Source organism: Onychomys torridus, chromosome 3 (assembly GCF_903995425.1).
Source record: "Onychomys torridus chromosome 3, mOncTor1.1, whole genome shotgun sequence".
In the NCBI taxonomy this organism is placed as follows: domain Eukaryota; kingdom Metazoa; phylum Chordata; class Mammalia; order Rodentia; family Cricetidae; genus Onychomys; species Onychomys torridus.
In genome coordinates, this window is record NC_050445.1 from 125643265 (window position 1) to 125660555 (window position 17291).

The window sequence follows — 17291 nt, forward strand, 5'->3', positions numbered from 1 at the left end:
TGCAGCTCCTGGGGTTTTCTGTCTCTTTAAAGCCAATCCATTTCTCATCTCATCTGGAGATGTGTGCATTCCTTAAGAAACACAGTCAGAGGTGGCAACCACCGACCTGGGAGCCCCCTACTTGGGAGGGAGAAGGAAGATCAGGAGCTGAAAGCCAGCCTGGGCTATGTGAGACCTTATCTCAAAAACACCACAAGTAAAGAAAAGGATATAAGGCTGGGCGGTGGTGACACATGCCTTTAATCCCAGCACTCAGGAGGCAGAGCCAGGCAGATCTCTGTGAGTTCAAGGCCAGCCTGGGCTACAGAGTGAGTTCCAGGACAGCCAGGACTGTTGACAGAGAAATCCTGTCATAAAAAAAAAAAAGAAAAAGGAAAGAAAGAAAGAAAGAAAGAAAGAAAGAAAGAAAGAAAGAAAGAAAGAAAGAAAGAGAAGGAAAAAGCACTGTTTAGAACAAATGAACTAAATGTACAACACTATTCTAATCACCTTTTGTTTTTCAAAATATTGGTCACCAAACTGTGGCATTTTACCAGTTGTTAAATTCCCGATCTTAGAGGAATTTCTAGTCTGAAAAACAAGTCAGCTTGGAATTTAATATGAATGTGACTGCTTTAATCATGTATCTTTTATTTAATTAACTTTTTTTCACTTATTTTAGTTAACGACCACAGTTTTACCTCCCTCCTCTCCTCCCGTTCTCTCCCCGCACTCCCATTTACCCCCCTCCCCATCTGCTCCTCCATCTCCATTCAGAAAGGGGCAGGTTATTATCACTGTGACAAAACACCATGACCAAACAGCAAGCTGGGGAGGAAAGGGGTTATTCAGTTTACACTTCCATATGGCTGTTCATCCTCAGAGGAAGTCAGGACAGGAACTCAAACGAAGCAGAAACCTGGAGGCAGGAGCTGAACAGAGGACACGGAGGGATGCTGCTTACTGGTTTGCTTCTCCTGGCTTGCTCAGACTGTTTTCTTATAGAACCGGGGACCACCAACCACCTACAGTTAGGCTGGGCCCTCCCCCATCAATCACCAATTAAGAAAATGCCTTACAGCTGGATCTTATGGCGGCATTTTCTCAGTTGAAGTTCCCTCCTTTCAGATAACTCCAGTTGATGTGTCAAGTTAATATAAGACAAGTCAGCACACTGCATATGTGTTAGCTGAGCGGTTTCATTTTCTTGGTTTTAATAGTTGAATATTATTTTCCACGCACCTATCTTTGCCCAGTTATCATATTTATGTTAGGGAGATTCCTTGAAGCAGATTTTTCTGTGTCATAGATTGTGTGTGTGTGTGTGTGTGTGTGTGTGTGTGTGTGTGTGTGTGCACGCGATGTCTTCCTCAATTGTTCTCCACCTTTTTTTTTTTTTTTTGGTAAGATCTCTCACTCAACCTGAAGCTCATTGATTTGACTAGGCTCACTAGCCAATGAACCTCAGGGATCTGTCTGTCTCTGCCAGCTTACTCCTTCCTTGTGCTGGGTTACAGGTGTGCTACCTAGGTCTTTTTTTACCTTGTCCAAACTCAGGCACTTTCCTCTCTGGGCCGTCTCTCCAGTCCTGCAAATACTTAATTTAAATAGATTCCATCATGTCGACTCCAGAGAGCTTTTGTCCTTCTGTAGTTATAGAAATGGTTGTATGAAAATACTGATTTCCCCTCAAATGCAAAGAGTGGCCAAGAACAGAGGACTGTTTTCACATGCAGGTCTTCAATTTTCTACACCTCAGCTGTCATTTCCCGTGTCTATTAGCATTTTATTATTCATGGATGATTTTCCCATTATGTTCTTTTACTTACTTATGTCTATAGAAACTCAAACCCTGACCTGATACAGACAACAGAGCTATCCTTTTAAGTCTCTCATTCATTCTTTCTTGAAGAGGAGGGTGTTGAGGCAGGATCTCACTGTGTAGCCCAGGCTACCCTTGAACTTATGATCCTTCTGCCACAACTTGTAGAGCTCTGGGATTACAGGGAGGGAGTGTCATTCATTCACTAAGTGTGTGTGTGAAGCCTTCTATCCCTCTGAAGTTTGCTTTTTATCTGTTTAGTTTTACGTTTTGCCTTACCAACTTTCCGTAGTTGTGAGCTCTCTGTCTTCCTTAGAAAGACCTCCTTACCGAAGTGTGCAAATTCATCCCTTTTACTCCCATCTGGTACTTCTGACACTTTATGTCTTCATTTTGGAAAATAAAGATATAATTTATATTATAACTCTAAACATGCCTTCTTTGAAACGTGCATTGTACACGGCGCTGTGTTGTATAAGGACATTTTCATACAAGTCCATGTTGTACATGAGCCCAGTGACCTTCTGCCCTCCCATTTTCCTCCTAGTAGTCTCCTTTGGCTCCTCTACTTGACCTCTGCTTTCACGTCACACGCACGCTTATGTGCATCCCATCTATATCTGTGTGTCTGCTGTATGACAGTGACTGAGCCCCCTTCTTCCCACGGGATGTCTCTTCTCAACTGTCTCTCAGAATTCCCGTAGCCCTTCCCTTCCTCCCTTTTTAGCAAGTGCTGATTTTCTATTTCATTTGCAAGATTGTATTTGTCTTCTCAAGTTTTCATTCAGTGTGTTTTGATCACATTCGCCCCCTTCCCCAACCTCCCCCAGATTACCTCCCTCATGCTACCCTCCTAATTTTATGTCTTTTTTTTTTTTTTTAAGAACTAAGTCCAATTTGTGTTGCCCATATACTCCTGGGTGTGTGACCTTCCACTGGAGCATGGTCCATTTGGAAATTAGGCAAGGGTCATGGTGGGGGGGGGGGGTTCAAGGGAAGGGAGAGAGGACACGGTGCTATAAAGGGTTAATCAGAACGATGGATCGGGAAGGGTGAGGTGGGGTAGCAGTGAGAGAGTGGGGTAGAGGAGGAGTTATGTGGAGGGTCAGCTGACACCAAAGACCTTTTGAAAAGGCCATATGGAAACCTACGTGTCTGGAAGCTTCCAAAAATGTATAAATACTCCTATATAAAAAGAGTTTAAATGGAGTTACTTATAACCGGCTGCCAAAGCCCCTAATATTCTATCTTAGCTTCCATCTTGTTTTTCTCAATATCCATATATATCATGGGCATATAAAATACCTTAGGGAAACACTGAAGTGAAAATTTCAAATCTATTGATAAATTCATCACCTAGATGTTTGATACTGTGCTACCATGCAATGTGGGCAATATAGAAATGAGTCCTATTGTTGATGTGAAGGAAGTCCTGTTGTACAGAAAACACATCAGTCTGCTGAGCAGGAAATGAGATCACACAAGAGTTCAGAAAAAAAAAGGATGGACCCTGGCACAGCCCAGGACAGACTTGTAATGTGGACGGTCAAAAGGTCATTCAGTTACTTACAACAAGTATGGGAAGACAGGAGTGGCTGGTGGCTCCTAACTAATGTCTTTTCTGTTTTGTTAGTGGGATCATATCTGATCTTTTTCCTGGAGTCCTAATCCCAGAGCATGACTATGGTATTTTGCAGTCGACAATTGTGGATGTCATGATTGGACAAAACCTTCAGCCTGAGTTATGCATGGTCAAAAAGGTGATACAGTTGTATGAAACCATGCTGGTGAGGCATGGTGTTATGTTAGTGGGACCGACAGGAGGTGGCAAGACCACAGTTTACCAAGTATTAGCAGAAACTTTAGGGAATCTGGAAAAACTCAACACAGGCAATGCTTTTTATCAGCCTGTAAAAACCTATGTTCTTAATCCAAAATCAATCACAATGGGTGAGTTATATGGGGAAGTCAATAATGTAACCTTGGAATGGAAGGATGGTTTGATGGCACTCAGTGTCCGAGCAGCTGTGAATGATACTTCAGAAGATCATAAGTGGATAATCAGTGATGGACCAGTGGATGCTCTTTGGATTGAAAATATGAATACAGTGTTGGACGACAACAAGATGCTGTGTCTGGCTAACAGTGAAAGGATTAAACTAACACCTCATATCCACATGCTTTTTGAGGTAAATGCATGCCTTACTGGGAAGTGAAATACTCAATGAATTGACCACCACCATCAAAAACAACTTACTTTTCAGTGATATATCATTTCTTCATTTATCTGTGGTGGTATTTTATTTACTTGCTGAGTACTTATTAAATTGTCTTTTGTAATAGGTTGACACCACCTGTCAGATGTTCCTACTTATCTGTAAAATAGAAGCAAAACTAATTCTACTTTCACTTGCTCTTTTTTGGAGACAGATGTATGTGTGTGACTTAGATCATTGTAATCTCTAGGTAAAAATAATGTTAGGCATTCTGTGAACAAATTACTCCACTGTGCAAGGAATAGACACTACCTTCTCTGCCTCATTGTGAGGGATTGTGAGAAGGATGATAATCAAACACAGCTACAAAAATACACAGGAACTACCATCTGGACACCCCCCCCCCATCCATCAAATACTGAAGAATATCTGCTGTGTGCCATGTATGTGGCTAGATATCAGGATACAATGATGACAGAAGAAAAGTCAATAGAGAAAAGGGGGGGAACGATGGTCCCTATTTTGTATGTAGATGTGGTAGGCACACCTGGAATCCCAGGAGTTGGAGAGCAGAGGCAGGTGGGTCTCTGTGGGTTTCAGACCACTCAGGGCTATGTAGATAGATCCTGGAGGGGGAGGGGGTGGGAATGGAGACTGATAGTGTGGTCTACACTAACTTAAACCTTCACCTAACTTCCCTGTTCCTTTTCAAATTGCATACTGCTCTCCCACTCTTTCTACAGAATCCCTTTCCAGCTTGGTTTACACTTTAAAATTGTGACTCACTACTACTGAGGTTGAAAGGATATGGAAGTAACCTATTAGCTGTTTCCTGTTCAACGTTAGGTACAAGATCTCAGGGTGGCCTCTCCTGCAACTGTCAGCCGATGTGGAATGGTATTTGTGGATCCGGAAGAACTTAAGTGGATGCCTTACGTTAAAACATGGATGAGCAGAATCTCTGAAAAAGTAAGTGCAGCTGGATGTCCTTCCAAGTCTCCCCCAAGTATGTGTTGGGGCTCATATTGCCCAGCAGTACACAAATGTGGGTCACTCTAGTGGTGTGTGTGATTAGAGGAATTCCATTATTTTAGCTTGTCTCTCTCCCAACAAATCCCTGGATCCTCCAAGAACATATACACACCCTGTAAGTATGCTCTACACTACCTCACCTGCCAGCTACCTGTCAGTCTGCCTCCTGCCCTCTCCACCCAGCCTCTCTGCAAACTGGTTCCTCTTAAAAACCAACATGAGGTATTCCCTCCACCTTACTGTTCTGCACCCCCCCAAAAAAAATAAGAACAGAACAAGCTGAGACAGTGAACAAGACTTTATAGACAGCCTGGTGGGTGATCAAGGAAATCACAATAAAGAATATTTAACTTCTGGTTGGATTTTAGGGTTTAGGATCCTTGAACACCTCTAAGAGCCAGAAGGAGAGAAAAACATGTTTACCTCCTGCCTTGATCATAGGTGCACATTTTCACCCCAGAGGTACAAAGTGTAAGATCCGTTATTTCTGACATCTTACAATGAAGTGATAGGCTTGTTACAATCAGTGCGCCAATATCAATGCATTGTTTTTAACTGAAGTACACGGCTTGCAGCAGGGTTCACTCTGCATTGTAAAGTGCACAGGGATTTTTAAACACATAACTTCATGTAGTCACCATTATAATGCTTCACTTCCCAGTCCTGAAACTCTTTGGTGCTCTACCTATTTGTGCTTCCATCTTTCAGCCTAGTACTTGGTGATCTTTTAGTGCTCCTATGGTTCTACCTTCCCAGAAGTCAGACAGTCTGGGTCATAGTATACAACCTTTTGGAACCAACATTTTTTTAACTTGGTTTGTCTTTCTTGGTTTGATATCTCATTTCTTTTTAACATGGAGTAATAATATTTCCTTGTATGGACTTACCACAGTACATTTATTCATTTATTCAGTTATCTCCTTTTTTATATTATGGATATTGTGGATCCCTGGAGCTTGAGCAATAAAATTGCTAAATGCACTAGTGTGCAGGTTTCTCCCATATTTTAGTTGTGCTGAAATGTGATTTTATTTGTATGGTAATAAATAAAGTTACCTGGGGGTCAGAGCTAATAGCAAGTCATAGCAGAAGTCTGGCAGTGGTAGCACACGCCCTTAACCCTGATCACATGACAGACAGATCTCTGTGTGTTCAAGGACACCACCAGCTTGGAGACACATGCCTTTAATCTCAATACCAACCATAAAAGACCTGGAGGTCTGTATAGACAGGCAGTGACAAGGAGGTCATGTGGTTGGGTTTACAACCAATGAGAAGGCAGAACAGAAAGTCTATATAAAAGACAGGGCACAGGAAGTCCTCATTCAGAATGAATCTCAGCTGAACTGTCGCTAGAAGCCTAAAAGCTTAACCAGCCAAAATGACTCTAGTTCCTGGTCCTCACGCCTTATATACCTTTCTGTTTTTGCCATCATTCCTTGGGATTAAAGACATGTGTCACCATGCTTAGTTGTTTCCAATGTGGCCTTGAACTCATAGAGATCCAGAGGGATTTCTGTCTCTGAAATGCAAGGATTAAAGGCATGAGTGCCACCATTTTCTAGCCTCTGTATCTAGTGGCTGGCTGTTCTTTGACCCCAGATAAATTTATTAGGGTGCACAATATTTTGAGGAACACAATACCACCACAAGCAAGGGGTAAGAAAGGGTTTTAGTCTCAGCTCTTAGCTACTGCTCCTACCTCTTGGACTTTTAACTCTGCATTTGGCTCTTTGTTTCTTATTTAATAAGACTGTTACATCTACATTTCCTTGAATTTTTTATTAGTTTGAGTAAATACATAGAAGTATAGTTTTTTGATTAGTTTGGGTAAATACAAAGAAGTATATAGTTTCTAGAACAGATCCATAATAGTTGGCTTTGTAAGGAATCTCCAGATTGTCTCCTACAGCGACTGTGACATCTAGTATTCACTCCAGCAGTGGAGGAGAGTTCCTGTTGCTCAAATACTTTCCATCATTTGGCATTTTGGGTGCTTTGGGTTGTATGCAGCTCAGTGGGCAGGTACAACAGGGTCTTGTTTCAGTTGGCAGATACTCAAGCATGCCTTTATGGGCTTGTTTGTATCTATATGTCACCTTTGCTAAGGTAAGTATTAGGGAATAGTTTTGTCCATTATTTAACTGGGGTTGGTTGTTTTTATTGTTGATATCAAGAGTAGAAGGCCTATGCAACCCTATGTTGGGGAGAGGGGGAAATCTTTGTAGATTTTTTGTTTGTTTGTTTGGGAAGTTGTTATTGTTGTTGTTTTTAAATTCTTCTCTCATACAATACATCCTAATTGCAGTTCCCCCTCCCCCACCTCTCCTCCCTCCCAGATCCACTCCTCTTCTGTTTCCCTTCAGAAAAGAGCAGGCCTCCCAGGGATATCATCCCAAAAAATGACATAACAAGTTAAAATAAGACCAGACACAAACCCTTATATCAATGCTGGACAAGACAACTCAACAGGAAGAAGAGGGTCCCAAGAGCAGGCAAGAGTCAGAGACAGCCGTACCCCCACTGTTAGGAGTCCCACAAGGACACCAAGCTACGCAACCATAACATATATGCAGAGGACCTACCACAGACCCATGCAGGCTCCCTGATTGTCACTTCAGTCTCTGGGAGCCCCTGTGAGCCCTGCTAGTTGATTCTGTGGGCTGTGTTCTTCTGGTGTCCCCAACCCCTCTGCCTCTTACAAGCTTTCCTCTCCCTCTTCCTCAGGTTTCTCTAAGCTCTGCCTAATGTTTGACTGTGGGTCTCTGCCTCTGTTCCCATGAGTTGCTAGATAAAGCTTCTCTAATAGGCACTGATCTATGAGTATAGCAGAATATCACCAGGAATCTTTTTTTTTTTTTTTTTTTTTTTTTTGGCTAGATCTCTGGACGATCCAGACTCTGGTTCCTGGCCATCTAGGCAGTATCAGGCATGGGCTCCCTCTGGTGGCATGTGCTCAAGTTAAAACACTCATTGGTTGGCCACTCTCCCAAGTTCTATGCTACCATTACTCCAGCACATTTTGCAGGGAGGATAAATCAGAGGTCAAAGGTTTTGTGTCTGGGTTAGTGTTCCAGACCCACTACCAAGAGCCTTGCCCGGTTACAGATGATGGCTGGTTCTGGCTCTGTGCCCCCATTACCAGGAGTCCTCACTAGGACCACCCTTTTACATTCCAAGGAGTTTCCACTGCACTGGGTTTCCACATTACCCGCCAAGGGCCCCCATTTCCAATAGTCTCTCCGTGTTCTCTCTCTCTCCACCCCTCCCACTTGATTCCTCCTGTTCCCATCTCCATGCACCCCCAGTCTATCCACAAAATCTATTCTATTTCCCCTTCCCAGGGATATCCATGTGTTCCCCCCTTGAGCCCTTTTTCTTACTCTCTGGGTCTGTGGATTGTAGCATAATTATCCTTTACTTAACAGCTAATATCCACTTATAAGTGAGTACATATCACGTTTGTCTTTCTAGGTCTGGGTTACCTCACTCAAGATGATTTTTTTTCTAGTTCCATCCATTTGCCTGAAAATTTTATGATGTCACTTTTTAACAGCTGAATAGTACTCCGTTATGTAAATGTACCACATTTTCTTTATCCGTTCTTCAGTTGAGTGACACCTAGATTGTTCCCAGGTTCTGGCTATTACAAATAAAGCTGCTATGAACATAGTTGAGCAAGTGTCTTTGTATGTCCTTTGGGTATGTGCTTAAGAGTGGTGTAACTGGGTCCTAATGTATATCAATTCCCAATTTTCTGAGAAACTGACATATTGACTTGCATAGTGGCTGTACAAGTTTGCACATACACCAGCAATGGAGGAGTGTTCCCCTTGCTCCAAATCCTCACCAGCATGAGCTTAGCCATCTGAAGGTATAAGATAGAATCTCAGTGTAGTTTTGATTTGTATTTCCCTGATGGCTACCTGGACTTTTGGCATGGCCTTTTGTTGAACAGGGCGTCTCCACCCAAGTTGAGGGCTGAGATGAAGATGATGAAGAGGGCAGAGGAGATTGGGGATAGTGTCAGAGTTGGGGGAGAGAGGTACCGAAAAAATGGAGAGGTTACAGGCAAATGGTCTACCTAGAGTTCTGGTGGCTGGCGTGGCCTCTGGTCCAGCAGTGAGTTTCTGCATGAGTTTGCCTACTTGTTGTTCTGGCTGATGTAGCCTGCACTTGAACAGGGGATGTCCACCTGGGTTGGGGGCTGGGACTCGGCACCAGGGGTGGGGGGTAGAGGATTGGGTCTGTGGGAACCAAACTGAGGGGATGGGAGAGTTCCATGGATGGATAGCTTGCCTATTCTTCTGGACAGCTTGGGCTGCACTTGAGCAGGGGATGTCCTTCTGAGTTGGGGGCAAGGACATGGCAATGGGAGTGGGGGTTGGGGAGAATTATGTCTGTGAGAACCAAGGGAGTGAGGATGGTCCATGGGTGGGAGGCCTACCTATTCTTCTGGCCAGCATGGCCTACATTTGAACAGAGAATGTCTACCCTCCTTTGTCCATTTTGATACAACTTTTTTTTTTTTTTACAAATGTTTTATCAAATTATCTCTTTTGGAGCTGTTTTCTTGTAGGCTGTGGCTTCTTACTCTTCTAACAGTACTGTGATATCTCTTCAGACAATATAATCTTTCCATTTTTATTTTCCTAACAGTATCTTTCACAGAGAAAGTGTTTTTTTTAAGATTTATTTAATTTCATGTGTGTGAGTATTTTGCCTGCATGCATGTCTGCGTAGTATGTGCATGTCTTGTGTCCACAGAGGTCAAAGAGGTTGTCAGATCCCCTGGAACTAGAGTTATGGGTGACTATCAGACCCTGTGTGGGTTCTAGAAATGGATCCTAGGTCCCCTCCAAGATCATCTAGTGCTCTTAACCTTGGAGCCTTCTCTCCAGTCCCTAGAAACTTTTAATTTTAATGAGGTCTAATGTCAAATTTTTTACATATCATTATATTAATGCTGTCTCTAAAAGCCCATTTTCAAATCCAAAGCCATCTCAGTTTCTCTTATATTATCTTCTATAAGTTTTATATTTTGTTTTTTATATTAAAGTCATTGACTCATTTTTGAGTTTATCTTTGTAATGGGTCTAAGGTCAGTATCTCTACTCATTTGGTTTTATTTTGTTTTATTTTTCATTTTGTGGATATTCCATTGTTTCAGTATCTATTGTTGAAAATAAGACTGTCAAAACAAAATTTGAAAACTCCAAAGGTTGTATAGAGACTACTAGGAGAGGGCAAAGGAGTGAGAGTTAGGTGAGTAGAAAGATACATTAGATGCACCTATAGCAATGTCACCACTGACCTAGTTATATGAGAGATTAGTCTGCATTAATAACTCTACTTTTTTTAAAGATTTATTTATTCATTATGTATACAGTGTTCTGTCTACATATATGCTTGCAGGTCAGACAAGGGCACCAGATCTCTTTATGGATGGTTGTGAGCCACCATGTGGGGTTGCTGGGAATTGAACTCAGGACCTCTGGAAGAGCACCCAGTGCTCTTAACCGCTGAGCCATATCTCCAGCCCCATAACTCTACTTTTTTAAGGAAAACATCTCTTATGCACTGGAATGCCTTATTATTATTATTATTATTATTATTATTATTATTATTATTATTATTTTTCTTTGAGACAGGTTCTCATGTGGTACAGACTACCCTTAAACTTACTATGTAGCTGAGGATGGCCTTGAACATCTGATCTTCCTACCTTTACCACTTCCCAAGTTCTAGGATTTGAGGTGTGAACTATAAAGTCTAGCTTTAACCTTTGTCCTTTTGTTAAAGAAATGTTGGCTATAGTTGCACAGGACTATTCTGAATTCTCTAGTCTGTTATATTAGGTGCATTGCTTGGAGACAGAATCTTATCATGTAGCTCCTATAGCCTTGAACTCACAATTCTCCTGCCTCAGCCTACCAAATACTAGAATTACAGGTATGTACCACCATCCCAGGCTTCTGAGCTCTCTATCCTTTTCTATTGACATTTTATATGTGTGTGTGTGTGTGTGTGTGTGTGTGTACATATATATATATATATATATATATATATATAATTCACATAATAGACATTAATATATATAATACAAATATATACATATATATTCAAATTATCTTTAATTTGCCCTAAATCTTGGAGTGGGGTGGTATCTTAGTTACTTTTATATTACTGTGAAGAGGCACCATGACCAAGGCAACTTATAGAATAAACAATTTCTTGGGGAGTTTCTTACATTTTTAGAGGGGTGAGCCCATGACCATCATGGTGGGGAGCATGGCATCAGGCAGGCAGACATGGCACTGGAGCAGTAGTTGAAAGCTTTATATCCCAATCCACAGGCATGAGGCAGAGAGGAGGAGAGACTATGGGAATGGTGTGGGCTTCTGAAACCTCAAAGCCCACCCCCAATGACACACCTCCTCCAACAAGGCCATATAAAAATAAATAATTTATTTTTAAAAAACACATAAATAAAACAAAGAAGAATTTCCTCAAACGTTCTTTATTTGTTTCATTTCAGCTGAATGAGGAAACCAAAGAATATTTGTTGAACCTTTTCAATCGTTATGTTGATGAAGGGTTACATTTTATAAACAAAAAGTGCAACCAAGCCATCCCACAGGTGGACATCAGCAAAGTGACCACACTCTGCTGCCTGCTGGAGTCTTTGCTACTCAGCAGGGATGGAAGCATCTTGTCAATGGTATGAAGTTTTGTTTTGTTTTAAAAGAGTGTGTGTGTGTGAGTGTGTGTGTGTGTGTGTGTGTGTGTGTGTGTGTATGAAGTTTTGTTTTGTTTTAAGAGTGTGTGTGTGTGAGTGAGTGAGTGTGTGTGTGTGTGTGTGTGTGTGTGTGTGTGCGTTGGGCCAGGCATGGTGGTGCACAACTTTAATCCCAGTACTCAGGAGGCAGAGGCAGGCAGATCTTTTTGAGTTTGAGGCCAGCCTGGTCTACAGAGCGATTTCCAGGACAGCTAGAGCTGTTACACTGTAGATGTAACTGTCTTGTTAAATAAGAAACAGAGCCAATTGCAGAGTTAAAAGCCAAGAGGTCAGAGCAATAGCTGAGAGCTGAAAACCTTACTCTTCACTGTTGCTCTGTCTTTCCTCTCCGCAAGAGACCTACTTCCTGTGTCCTGTCTATTTAAAGACTTTCTGTTCTGCCTTCTCATTGGTTGTAAACCCAGCCACATGACCTCCTCATCACTTCCTGTCTGTACAGACCTCCAGGTCTTCTATGGTTGGTATTGAGATTAAAGGTGTGTGTCGCCATGCTGACTGTATCCTTGAACACACAGAGATCCTGCCTAGCTCTGCCTCCCTAGTGCTGGGATTAAAGCCCATCTTGAAAAACCAAAGAAAATAAATAAGTAAATGAATAATACATAATATACTTTGGGGAAGTGGAAGAAACAGTTCAGCGTTTATATATATGCATGCAGGCAAGATACTCATACACATAAAAAGATAAAGAAAATGTGTGTGTGTGTGTGTGTGTGTGTGTGTGTGTGCATGCGCGCACGCATTGGTAGCTGAACACCATAGTGTACATGTGAAGGTCAGAGGATAACTTTGGGGCATTGGTTCTCTTCCCATCAAGAGTTCAGGAGTCAAGCTCAGATTGTGGTGCTTAAGTGCTTTTACCCACTGAACCATCACCAGCCCTGCATGGAGCCTTCTTACTATAAAGCTACATAAATATCTATCAGACTCTTTGCCAATAAAAACTCTACATTTTCTGAAATTAGACCATTTTATTTTTTAATTTAATGTTTATGAGACTAATGACGGCATTAGACCCAAAGTTAGAAGAGATACCAGAGAGCCTGTAGTTTATTCCTCTACTTGACTTCCAGTACCCTGTGGTCTACAGCATATTTCAGGACAATATGTGCTCAGTCTGCTTAAAAACATTCATACAGCTGCAAAGTAAGTTACAATGCACAGCAGATGTCAACGTCAGGTGTGTTTCCTGTGGGTGCCTGTCATTTACTTTTCATAGACTTCCGTCATGGAAAGGAAGCACAGCTTGGCGAGTCACTAATAAGTCTAATAAGACAAAACTCCCCAACTTTACAATTTAGGGTTTGTTTTCCATCCGAACGTAGACATTGACCGTTTGTTTCTCTTTGTACTTTCAGGAGCAAATGAAGCTGAACACCTTACTGTGCCAGACTTTCGTGTTCTGTTACCTGTGGTCTCTGGGTGGAAACTTAACCGAAAATTACTGGGATACTTTTGATACATTTATTAGAACACAATTTGATGATAATGCCGATGCCAGGGTAAGGACCAAGTGGAGGTGACGTCATAACTTTAAATCCTTGAAACTTTACGTTCTGTAAATGGAAGAGTGGTGCTCATGTGAATAACAAACACTCCAGAAAGTGTAGTGGTAAGCTTAACGATTTGAATTAATAAATACAATTTAATTTAAATAAAAAGAAATGTGTGAGTGGGAAAGCAACAACGTTAAGAGCTTTAGAGTCCCATTCGCTGTGAGGGTTTTAAAACGTTATTCTCTTTCAGACACTGACAACATCCATTGTATTAAAAATTAAAAAAAAAAAAAAAAAAGCAAACAAGCAAATAAGAAATCTTTTGGTGTGCTTTCAGAGGCATTTTATATTAATAAGGCAAATGGTCTGGAAACCCCTGAACTGTAGATAAGCGCTGAGTCCTAATTAACAGATGTATTTTCACAGTTGATCTGTATTGACTCTTTAACTACTTTTTCTGCATTCCAGCATTGAGAAAAGGTGCTGTGGTGACCAGATTCCTCATCGTCACAGATAGATGCAAATGTACCTGTGTTATTGTACTGAAACTGGACACACTACTAGTCATTGACTTTCAAAATATTAGTGTATGGGTATAATCGTATGAAAACTGACATGTGCATACGGTTGACCTTGGGGAAACTCATCCCAGTATTCTCCCAAGGATTCCAAAGTCTGCAGATGTTTGAATATCTTCTATCAAAAGGGGCATTGTTGGCAAATATCCTACACACAGCCTCCTGGGTGCTCTAACTCATCCCTAGGTTACTCATAGCACCTAAGATAATAAAACACACTCCATACAATAGACCATTTGAGAACCTCGTGTGTGTGTGTGTGTGTGTGTGTGTGTGTGTGTGTGTGTGTGTGTGTGTGTTTCTGGCACTTCTGTTTGGTTCTTTTCCAGACTCTCAATTTCCTTGGTAAATTTTTCCCCCACGTTGTCAAATTTCTCATCCTTTTTGCTAGGATTTTTCTCACCCACATTGGTGATTTTCATCCAGAACTTGAACTAATTTTCTTATTTCACTCATCCTGTTCAAATCCTCCTTGAAATAATTCAATTTTTTAAATGTAGGATGTGGAATTCTTTTTTTTTTTTAATGGGGTCTTGTGAGGGACCCACCCCTACCTTTTCCCCAGGGAACTCTTGAGGAGAGAGAAGTGAGAAATATTTAGATAGAAATATAGATGGGAGAGAGACAAAGAGAAACACAGAATAGCTTGGAAGGGCCTGGATCCTTATCCACCAGCCCCTTCTGTCTCTTCTCAAGGGCTTTTTAAAGGAATACTGGGGGAGGGGCAGATCCTCTTGCAGATCAAAGCACACCACACATCCAAGTGCAGACATTTCCAAACACCTGGCAACCACACACTTGATGGAGCAATCCTCTAATGCAGCTCTGCTGGGTAAAGCAAGCTCAGATCTCACTAGGAAACCTTTGTGGGCCTCCACAGGGTCTCACTATGAAACCCTGGCCTGGAACTTACTGTGTAGACACGGCTGACCTAAAACTCACAGAGATCTACCTGCCCGGCCTTCTGGGTGGTAGAATTAAAAAGATGTATGCCACCTCTGACAAAACAAAGAATTCTTTTCACAACATTTTAGTTACTGCATAATCCTTGCCTTCTGAAGGATCTGTATTGGCTATTCCATGTTTTAGGTGTGTCCAAGCTGTAATTTGCACATCTGTTGGGATGGAAGAATTTTTTTTTTCCTCTTAACCACCTTTTATTTTATTTGAACGATGTATTTACTTTTATTTTATGTATATGAGTGTTTCGCCTGGGTGTATGCATGCACACCACATGTGTACAGTGCCCACAGAGGCCAGAGGAGGGAGTTGGATACCCTGGAACTGGAGTTCAAGGCCATTGTGAACCACTGTTGCAGGTGCTAGAAACTGAACCTGGGTCCTCTACAAGAGCAGCAAGAGCGCTCAACTGTCAAGCCGTCTCTCCCCCACTTATCTGTTTTATTTTATGTGGGTCTTCTTAGTGCCCAGTCTTTACTTGGACTTAGGGACCCTGCTATTATTTAGAGAGGAGAAGAAATAACAGTAACAGGGATAGTGATTTGACACCCAACCTGACACTAAGATGTAGTGAAAAGCAATAGTGTACTTTTCATCCCCCAGTGTGGTACAAGAAAACAAGTGTTGGGACAGTGTGAAGACAGATGGAGCATGAGGATTACTAAAGCTTAAGAACGTGATGAAGAATAAGTAAAAGGGGGAAATGTTGAGAAAACAGAGAAAGACAAAATTTGACTGAGCAAAGCAATAATTACACAAAGAAATTAAGAAGTCTATATGGGCCTGGGAATAGAGTTCAGAGGTAGAGTGCTTGCCTAAAAAAGAGAGAGAAAGGGGAAGAGGGGAAGAAAGAGAGGGAAGGAGGGAGGGAGGGAGGGAGAGAGGGAGGGAGGGAGAGAGAGAAAGAGAGAGAGAAAGAGGGAGAGAGGGAAAGGAAAAGAAAGGATGGAAGGAAAGAAAATGAAGATTCAGAAAATAAAAGACAAGCGAGGCTAAAATTATAAAACCTCTGTCACTATTGCTTCCTAACTGGAAGCTCCTGCCCTCGATTTCCATGGAGGTGAGTGAGCAGGCGCTCATATCTCAAATGAAGCAGGATTAAGGGGGTGTAGCGTCTCTGTGGGGTTGAAGTCAGTCGGACTGGCCTGTCTCCCTTCCCTGTTGAGCAGGGGTCATCTCTCCTTTGGCGTTTCTCAGCCAGCAGCATGGGGTGCACTCTCAGGGTAATGCCCACCCTTGCCAGCTCCTGTCTTCTCTCTGCACACATCAGGTTTAATGCCAAAGGCTCCAAGGGGGTTAAGTTGGTGCACATACAGACAAGTCAGCACATACGCATAAATAAAAATAAATCAAGTAAGTATGTGAATAAGTAAATCTCATCCCCATACTCTGTAATCTGGAGACAGGAGGATCTCTGGGGCTTACTAGCCACCAGCCTCGCTCCAGGTTCAGAAAGACCTCATCTCAAATGAATAAGGCAGAGATTGATAAAGTAAGACACCCAGTGTCCTCCACTGGCCTCTGCACTCACTGACACCACACACATATCACACGCATGTACACACACACACACACACACACACACACACACACACACACACACAGCATGTGCACAGGAGTGAATGCATCCCTACTGCCGTTAAACAAACAAACAACAAAAATTAGCTGCTGATGTGTGAACAAATTCTTCTTAAAAAGAAAAACGAAATTCAACTCTCTTTGTGTTCTCTGGGCTCCTTTGTTTTCATGTGAATGTAGCTATTTCTGTGGGTCAGTGTTGCCCATTGATATTTGGTTTTCTGTTTTCAGCTCCCCAGTTCTGGAGATCTGTGGAGCATTCATGTAGACTTTGACACCAAACGCTTGGACCCCTGGGAACGGATCATACCCACCTTCAAGTACAGCAGGGAAGTCCCGTTCTTTGAGATGCTTGTCCCTACAACAGACACAGTGCGCTACGGCTATCTAATGGAAAAGCTGCTGGCGGTCAAGCATTCGGTGCTGTTTACGGGAACAACCGGAGTCGGCAAGGTAGGAAACACAAAGTGAGGGGACTGAAATAACACAGTTTCCCAGCGGAAATTTGTTTTTCTTTTCTTTTTTTTTTAGATTCTATCACTTTTTCAGGAAGAATTTATCTCTGCAGCATCTATATAGACCCAGGGATTTCCCCAAAGTTTATCAGTTTCTGGTCGTATCCTGGGGTTGGCATCATCAACCAGGCTTTGAGTTTAGGGGCATTTCCATACCTCTGCAGTTGTCTCCTGTTGTCTGGAGAGAAACTGCCCAGGGCAACTGTGTTCCCCGAGGACTGCTGAGAAAGGTCATTCTGCCCTGTTTCTCGCTTACTTTTAACTGACACAGCCATAACTCTGGTGTCATTTTAATTTGGGTGGGGAGGGGTGGAGA

General features: G+C 42.1%; 1 protein-coding gene across 1 annotated transcript in view; it reads left to right on the forward strand.

The window, feature by feature from the left end:
• Dnah6 (dynein axonemal heavy chain 6) overlaps positions 1 to 17291 on the forward strand; it is a 199313-nt gene that overhangs the window by 86637 nt on the left and 95385 nt on the right. Inside the window, exons 34-38 of the mRNA XM_036180253.1 lie at positions 3435 to 3990; positions 4864 to 4986; positions 11588 to 11770; positions 13207 to 13350; positions 16692 to 16913. Of these exons, the coding sequence (XP_036036146.1) occupies positions 3435 to 3990; positions 4864 to 4986; positions 11588 to 11770; positions 13207 to 13350; positions 16692 to 16913 (1228 nt within the window). The remainder of the gene's footprint in view (positions 1 to 3434; positions 3991 to 4863; positions 4987 to 11587; positions 11771 to 13206; positions 13351 to 16691; positions 16914 to 17291) is intronic.